The sequence below is a fragment of the Alligator sinensis genome, unplaced genomic scaffold, assembly GCF_000455745.1.
Source record: "Alligator sinensis unplaced genomic scaffold, ASM45574v1 scaffold126_1, whole genome shotgun sequence".
Taxonomy (NCBI): domain Eukaryota; kingdom Metazoa; phylum Chordata; order Crocodylia; family Alligatoridae; genus Alligator; species Alligator sinensis.
In genome coordinates this window covers 4,281,427-4,290,194 of record NW_005841842.1, presented here as the reverse complement: position 1 = coordinate 4,290,194, position 8,768 = coordinate 4,281,427, and the positions used below count along the sequence as shown (strand labels likewise).

General features: G+C 43.7%; 1 protein-coding gene across 1 annotated transcript in view; it reads left to right on the top strand.

The window, feature by feature from the left end:
* SLC6A19 (solute carrier family 6 member 19) overlaps nucleotides 1–8,768 on the top strand; it is a 37,402-nt gene that overhangs the window by 6,569 nt on the left and 22,065 nt on the right. Inside the window, exon 2 of the mRNA XM_006015696.2 lies at nucleotides 5,873–6,013. Coding sequence (XP_006015758.1) covers nucleotides 5,873–6,013 — 141 coding nt within the window. The remainder of the gene's footprint in view (nucleotides 1–5,872; nucleotides 6,014–8,768) is intronic.

Below are 8,768 nucleotides of genomic sequence, written 5' to 3'. Positions count from 1 at the left end.
ACCCAGTCCAGCTGCCATTCCTATCCATTGCCTGTTCACCTCCCATTTCACTACCCAGTTCCCTTCATTAAACTCTCCCCCTTCCAGCCTCATGTTCCTACTCCCACCCACCTACCCACCTCTCCAACCTACTCCCATAGAGAGCAGTCTGTCCTGGCTTACCAGCCCTATAGTGGCACCTCACAGCTGTAGCTCCTAGTCAGGCCACTGCCTGCCAGCCCTCTAGTAGCAAGTCCCAGCTGTGTAGGTCAGGGACAGTCAGAGAAGGTTTTTAGCCTGAATGTATGCCTGGCCTAAACTTGAGCTAACACTAGCACTGATCAACATTTGTGAAGATTAAAGTGTAACATGTAAAAAAAGCCATTAGTGAACTTAGGCTCTTAAGCAGGCTTCTATTCTATCCTGCTCAAGTCCTAAAAATCCATGAATGCATCTACTTTTGTAATATGCTGTCATTTAACCTTTAAGATTAAATCACAAAATAGTAGCAAAGAGGAGGATTGACCTAACTTTTGCATTAACTTTTTCATGGACTCAAGGAGGATGGACTAGAATGACACTGTGAGGCACCTACGTTCTTCTACATGCCTAACATGTGGAATAGAATCTGGCCCCTAGCCCATGTTTCCTGATGTTGAATGCTTGATTTTGCAATCTTTAAAGTTCTTTTTAACATAAGTGAGGGTATATATAGTTATACACAGAACGTGTTTTTTTTTATAAGCCCAGATTTATTATCTGCTTCCATGGAAATGGAGCAGGACCAATGCTGAGTTCTGGTAAGTTATATTTATTCCACTTGGCTCCTATTTATGCTTTTTTTTAAAATGAGGCATTCAGTTTCTGGTGGGCCAGCAGGGAGCAGCTCTGTCAGGGCTTCAGCACTCATCCATTGATTCTCTATCCCATGGACAGGGTTGAGCAGCCTCAGTTCTTCTCTAAGATGTTCCTACTGCCTGTGATCTGTAAGGTGTCAAAAGCCAACTGGGTCCTGGGGTGCACTGTGCTCACTTCCTCTCTCTCTTTATACCAGAGGTGCAGATGCTAACAATACCAACTTCTTACCACTAAGGGCATCTCCCAATCCAGGGCTCTGTCCAGCTAGGAGCTTAGAGGGCATATCTACATGAGACACTAAATGTGCAGTAGACTAATTCTACTGCGCATTAGCGTGTCATGGCAAAAGCCATGCCAATGTGATAATGTGCAGTAGAATTAGTCTACAGCGCATTAGCATCATTAAAAGACCATGTGCTGGCGCTACTGTGCAGTACTACACATTGAGTTAGTACCTGTTACTACAGGTACTAAACTTAATGCACAGTAACAACGGTGCAGTAATGAATGTGTAGATATGCCCAGTCAGTCACAAATCATTTCAGGTCCTGTGAACAGTGCAAAGGGAACTGAGTGAAGCAGAGATTTACCCTGTGTTTTTTGAACTGTAACGAACAAGGAACTTTTAAAATGCAGACAGACAATATTAACTTGAAATAAGAGCAACATTTGCAGTTTATAACAAACTCTTCTTTTTCCAGACATTCAAACTTTAAATTTAGGATTGAGGGGGTTCTTTCTCCTACACACAGCCTTTTTTTGATGACCAAATATAGAGATGGATACAAGTGGTTACATTGCCTTTGCACTGGTTTAGTTTGTGGCTTTCCCTTTGAAAGGGGAGTATTTGCAGTAGCACAATGGGGTGAAATAAAATGTTCTACCCTTGAAATGATGTATTAAATGATTCCAAAATATGTCATTACTAAATATGCACTTGATTTCAATATGAGTGCAGTGTAAAGGTTAGGAAGTATGCATCAGCACTTCAACTGGCAGCCTCAGAATGAACTTTCTTTTCATTTGTTAGATATTCCTGACATTAGACCTTGTCTTATGGTTAATCTTTATTGAGAACTATCTCATTTAACTGACTGTGTTAAACATTTGTGCTTCATCCCTGACAAGGCACTATGAAAAACAGGATGTAATGTTTAAACTTTCAGTCTTGGTAAAATATCATTTTATACAATTAGCATAAGCCTATAGCAAACTGTACTACTCTGTGACAGATACCTTGCTTGTTGTTGTGGCACTATTATTAAATTGACCATGTCAGAGATGTTAGAGATGATACCGTGTCAACAGTCAATAAACCGCTGTTCCTCAGCTGGAGCTCAAACACAGTTCAAACAAACAGAAAAGCAATTGCATGCAGAAACTTTTCAGACTGAAATGCATATGTGATCTGTTTGTTGGAAGTCAAGTGAAGTCTATAAGGATAATTTCTATTGCAAATTAGAAATTCTTAGAAAAATGGATTTCTAAATTTACTCAAAGAGACACAATAATAATGCAGATGTAATATAAAAAATAAAATAACTGAATTGCAGTTATGAAAAGGGTTTGAGTCAGGTCCTCATGATATCTTTACTATACAAAGGATTTAATACTGCAATGTAGTATGATATGTTGGTAGTGCCCCTACCAAGCTCAAGATCTGAGCTTTTACCGTGCTTGAGGACACCCCCAGAGTATCCCCAGGACTCTCACAACCTCATTTCTGGGTTTGTTGTGCACAGGACAGAAGTGGGCCAGTAGAGTTTATAACCTGAAGGTGAATAAGCCCTAACATATCCTGTGTGGCCACTGTGCAGGTCCACAAAAGGGTGCTCACTCAAAAAATATGCACCTGGGTTCCCCCACAATATAATTTCCCAGGATGGTACAAAGAGGAATAGGAAGTTTGAAGGGGTTTTTCGCAAAGTAGGACTTCTGAACTAAAGCCAAACCCAACAAAGAGGAAAAACAAATCCCTGATTCTAACACATCCTTATGTTCATTTATATAGCTATACTTAAAGTTATTTATTCACCAAGCACTGCTACAGCAAACTTTACACTTGTATTGCTTTTTATCAGTGCTTTTTAGCTCTCTAGAAGTTTATCTATGATTGTATGCAATGAGGTATTATGCAAGATATGAACACCGTGGAATATTATTGAACTTAACTACTCATTAATGTCTTCTGGCTTAATTATCCATTTGCATCTAAAGAAAAACTGGAATGCAAAACAGCTCAGTCACATATTGGAAGCAAACAATATTTAAAACAAAAAAAACCCAACATGTATTGTATTATATACATAATGGGCCATAATCTAATCCACCTATTGGACATCTAAGTGGATTTAGGTGCCTTAGTACAATTCATTAATGTATCTACTCTTGTAACACACTGATGGCTGACCCTAAGAGTGAATCACTAAAAAGTAGGAAGGGACAGGAGAACCCACTCAACCACAATTTTCAGTCCATTTACACTTCTTATAGGTAGAACAGTACCTGGCTTGCAATGACATAAAGATGGAAGGCTTTCATGGAAAGCACCAGAGTGTTAACACCAGTAGGGGACAGTTTATGTGATATGGAGACTCTCCATTTAGAAGGGATTGACTTGTGATGAGAAAAGACCTGGAGAACAGCAGAGTGTCTTATACATGGTGAGCAGATACATGACAGAGTTGAGGTTGAAGTTTGGGAGTAGGATCCTGGTATGGCCTGGTATCCTGGTATGGCATGGGATCCTGGTATGGCATGGATCATGCATGACAATGCTAGGGTAGGAAAGATGCTTAAAGAGGTATAAGTGCCAGTGATTTTCACTGGGTTTTTCCTATCCCAAGGGAAAGGAGGTAAGAGCTGGTTATGAGAAGCAATGTATTACATGTTAGCACAGAGCTCCAGTAATCAGCTCTGGTTAGAATCAGCATAAATTAGGCCCTCTTAGAACATAGCATTAACATGGAATATACTGCTTCAAAATAACCCACCTTCATTGCAGTAAAAATGGCAAACTGATAAATCTTAAAAAGTAACAGTAAATTGGGAATAATTATCCAGTAAGGCCAAGTCTAGGCAGCACAATGCAGTGCCATTCAGAACTACCCAGTGCAGGGCAGGTACCAGAATTCTGCAATGTGCTAAGTTAGAATGTACAGAAACATGACTAAATGCTGTTTACTAAACACTGCAAAAACAGAAAGTTTCACTGCTCAGTGATGAGCAAGGATTCTTGTTTTCTCTGATAAAAAAGCACAGATTTTCTGATTAAAACCCCCCAAATCTGTGTTTTTCAATGATTCAAATGAAATGCCATTATACACACACACACACACACATTGATTAAAATGAAATGCCACTATATATACACAATGTTTTATTGATATATTTACAATTTTAAAGCTATTTGGAAGCCTACCAGTACCTCAATCACTATAATAAAATAAATTCAAAATACCTATAAATTTTGGCATTTGATTTTGAGTTTTTTATCATGGAAAATCAGAGCTGCTCCTGCCTCCTTCACTCACCAGGACACAGGTCCAGGTGACTCACTCCCAAGCCACAGTCCCCCAGTCCTGCTGGTGCCCTTCACTCCACACCCACAGCCCCATGGGCCCTACTGGTGCCCCTCACATCCCACCCACAGCTCCCCAGTCCTGCCAATGCCCCTCACTCCCCACCCACATCCCCCAGCCCTACTGGTGCCCCTCACTTCCCACCCTCCCAGCCCTGCCAGAGGGGGACCCCAGCTGCCAGGGCTATGGGACCAGGGACCCAGGTCCACAGCTCCCTGCCCCCTGCGGCATCACCCGAGCCCTGGCTGCTGCCCACGGGAGGCAGCAGCTGCTGCTGTGGAACGGAGTGTGGAGCCCGGCTCCCCCTCCACCACGGGCAGCATGGCCAGAGCAGAGCCCATGGTGGAGGTGGTTGTGGGCTGTCCCCTGTGAGCTCAGGGTCCCTGCCCTGCTGCCCTCCCTACCAGGGCCTCCAGGGACCGAGTGTGGCAAGGCAGAGCGGAGTCAGGCAGCGAAGCTCAGTGCTGCTACTGGGAGCTCTGCACTGCCATGGTGAGTGACCCCCTGCCTGCCTGACAGCAGCAATGGGCACAACCCCCACTGCACCACCCTTGCTACTGCTCGGGGGTGGGGGAGGGCTCACTATGGTGGTGTGGGGCTTGTAAATACATCAATAAAAATGTGTGTTCTATATATAGTGGCATTTCTTTTTAATCATGGATTTTGGGGTTTTCAATCAGAGAATTTGCAATTTTTTAACAGAGAGAATCATGATCCCTGCAGATAAGGAAGATAAAGCAGAAGAACAGACTGGCTGGCTTAAGGCCAGCACAGTAACAACAGATAGGTCCAAACAAAACTGAGAATTTTTTTTAACTGATGCAGTGAATATGGTACAATTTCAAAGTTTATATAAGCTCTCATCATCCACCCCAACATTAGAATTCACCATTTCCTGACTTCTGACTTGGTGCTCATCATTTAGACTGTTACATTGATACCAGAGATACTAAGTACTCACAATTTCTACTCACTTTGGTTGCAGTTACGAGCCCCAAATGCATCTGAATCAGGACCCCTCTCTGTGCATGTAGACAGGGAGAAGCACATTGTTCTGCCCACCTCTAACCACTTGGTATAAGTGGCACACTGAGCACTACATAAGCAGTCTGGAGCAGGTATAATGATATAAGCCAGTTTCCTGAACAATCTTCAAGTACTTGCATGCAAAATTTTCATTTCTGGAACATGAGGACATAATTTGGGCCCATTTTTGCCACTGTAGGAAAAAGTGATCTCTTTTGGCTGAATTCATACAGCCAACAGTTCTTCCACTGAACAATCTGAATATTAAGATTAGTCAGAAATATTATTTTTATCAGACAATAGAAAGAGATTTTATCTAAGTACTACCTAGGTTTACGTTCCATTTGTCATACCTATGCCAAACGGCAATCTGTGATTTTGTCAGGGTATTTCACGTGTATTAAATGTTTTCCTTTGTTGAATTCCAGGAGCCTTCATGATTCCTTTCCTCATTCTGCTTGTCCTGGAGGGCATCCCACTGCTTCATCTTGAGTTTGCCATTGGTCAGAGGCTGAGAAAAGGGAGTGTGGGGGTCTGGAGCTCCATCCATCCCACCCTGAAGGGTGTGGGTAAGTCTGAGGAAGATTATAACTAAATAAAACAGAAGGCACAAGAACCCACATAATTAATCTTGGCATTGAGGCATTACAGGTTTCCTCCAGGGTGAGTGAGTGGTTCAGGGGATCAATCATCAGCTCAGAGAACTGTAGACTGCTTGGAGGACTCAACTTCTGAGCACTACAGTCCTGAAGCTATCTGACTGGTGTCCCATTTCCAGTGGACAGGTACTGTGAGCAGTCCTGTATGTTTATAGGACTTTAAGGATTTTAAGGATATTGGAAGTTTCAGTGAGCTTCCCTATACCTAAGGATGGGAACAACACCAGCAGCATTGATATTGCTAGATTCTGAATGAACTTTGGGCCAGCAGCCTGGATGAATAGAGGAGTTCTCTCTCTGTGGGCACCTCTACATGAGATGTTTACTGTAGTGTAGACTAATTAGCTCTGCAATAAACATTTTGTGTCTACACGTGCATCCTTATTAGGCTGGAATAAATTAATTTACTTCGCAGCAGTAAAAAAACTCCGCAGCATCACATGCATGGATGCTGTCCCGGCTGGCTGGGGCATGAAGGTGTTTTAGTGTGAGCGGGCATGTTTCAGTGCTCCCGTCTTGAGGCACACTGCACCCTAGCCAGCTGTGTAGCTGGCTGGGGCACACTGTGCCTCAGGATGGGGGCTCCACATGCCTTAGCGCAGGGGCTCTGCAGCAGAGCCCTTGCACTCAGGCACATGGAGACAGGAGAGCAGCCAGCCCAGGGCTTCCTGCTCCCCCGTCTTGAGGCACCCTGTGCCCCAGCTAGCCAGGGAGTGGCTGGCTTAGGCACAGGGTGCCTCAGCACAGGGGCTTCCCCATCTCCATGTGCCATTCCCTGGCTGGCTGTGGCACAGAGTGCAGCAGGACAATGTGTCCTGCTGCAAACTGCATGAGCAGAGGCATGCACTGCAGCACAAAGTAAGAGCACAAATTCGTGCTGCTACTATTTGTGCTGCTGCAAGCACACGCCCCTACTCATGTGAATGCAGCCATATGTGTTTGAACTGGTTAAGAAAGCCATCCAACTGGGTGTAGTCAGGATGATAAAAACACTATTACTCATGCCTTCACTCACCCTTCTGGCAGCCTCTCTCACATACTGAACAGGAAAAGTGAAAGGCTGGCAACCTGCATCAGGCCACACATGGGAGGAACAGTGGCCCAAAGGACTTCTGCAATGATCCTCCACTCAGTTCTTTCTTCACTGTTTCACTTCACTCCAGGTCATACATATCTCTCTCAGCTCATGATGTACTGGTATTCTTTTTCTCCAGGGCTTCTTTTTTTTTTGTCTTCCTTTCTGTCCTCCGAGGGCTCTGCCCTAGGGCTTGGCTCATAACATCAGTATGACCACTCATTTCTGTTTTCTATCTTTAATGTCAGCTTCTGGGTTTTGTTTGTGTTCTTCTATGTAGCTCACCATTTATTATCCTTTCAGGAAATTTGGTTTTAGATCCAAACTATTATGGTAGGTTACAAAAAGCAATCCATATCAATCCCATTCCAACTGCTGCAAAACCACATAAGTGTCCAACCTCATTAAGCCCTTCCTTTTTCACCTGAAAGATTCCCTGGACTGTGGCTACTCCTCTTGCTAAGAAGCAAACCAGTTCAAACACCCACATGCCTGACTCCCGCATGAGCTCTGTTGTGAACCAGGTGAACTTAGAAGCACTTAAGTTGCTAATTCCTTGGGCCTGCTCTGTGCCTAGCAACTGTATGACATGGATAGCATAACAGCATTCATTGCAAAAGATACCAGGAGGAGGATTCGGTCTTCAGTACAAAAGCCTACCAGGTGTATAACTTGCTCAGGAAGTGGGAGATCTGGTTTCAGGCTCTCCTAAGCCCGAGAGACTCAAATGCCCATCTCCACCTTCCAGGAGAATGCCCAAACCTCCTGCCATCAGCTAGTCTGGGCAGGGCACCTCCCATTCCTCCTTTTGAAGGCAGCTCACTGAGCAGTTGAGAGTGACCTGAAGGAGAGCAGACAAGAAGGAGCCTGAATGTGTAGCCCAGTCCATTGGGAATGGGGAATCCAGAGTTTTGAGTCTCTGCACCCTGGACTGCCTATGTATTTTACAGTCATTTGTTGAAAGAAGAAAAATAAACCTGGGACCTCATCTCTAGGCTTCCCGCCCCCCAAAAGGCTCAGGGCAGGTTGCAACCATGGATCCAAGTGGGAGTGTGTAGCCTGAATCACAGTCTACTCCTTATTTACCCTTATCATCTAAAGATATTTAAACATGTCTTAAGTAAAAATGCAACAGACAGTGCCACCATTTTCTAGTGCTTTTCTTATAATAAGCATGTTCAGCATCTTCTGTTCCAGAGGGCTGTCTTGGATTGCATTTATGTTTTAAAGTTCCAGCTGGAGTAACTCAGGTCTCTTGGAGAATGAGATTAGACAAAAATATGTAATGTCATCCCTCAAATAATCATAACAAAATGATTTCATGGACCTCAAGGGTCTCCAGCTTTGGAATGGAACAGGTCCTTGAAATAGGGAGGAGGTAGGATTACCTTAGCATCATAGATCTATGTCAAATTGGTACTTCTGAGCCTATGAAAACTGTAGTCTACATGTATTTAGTAGTGGTTCATCAGCAGCTGAGGTCACTACTTGGAAGATTTTCTGCACTGAGCATGCTCCATCCTTGTCTAGCTCCTCTGTGATGCTCAGCTGGTATGTGACTCATCCTCACTGAAGAACTATTTTCCCTAC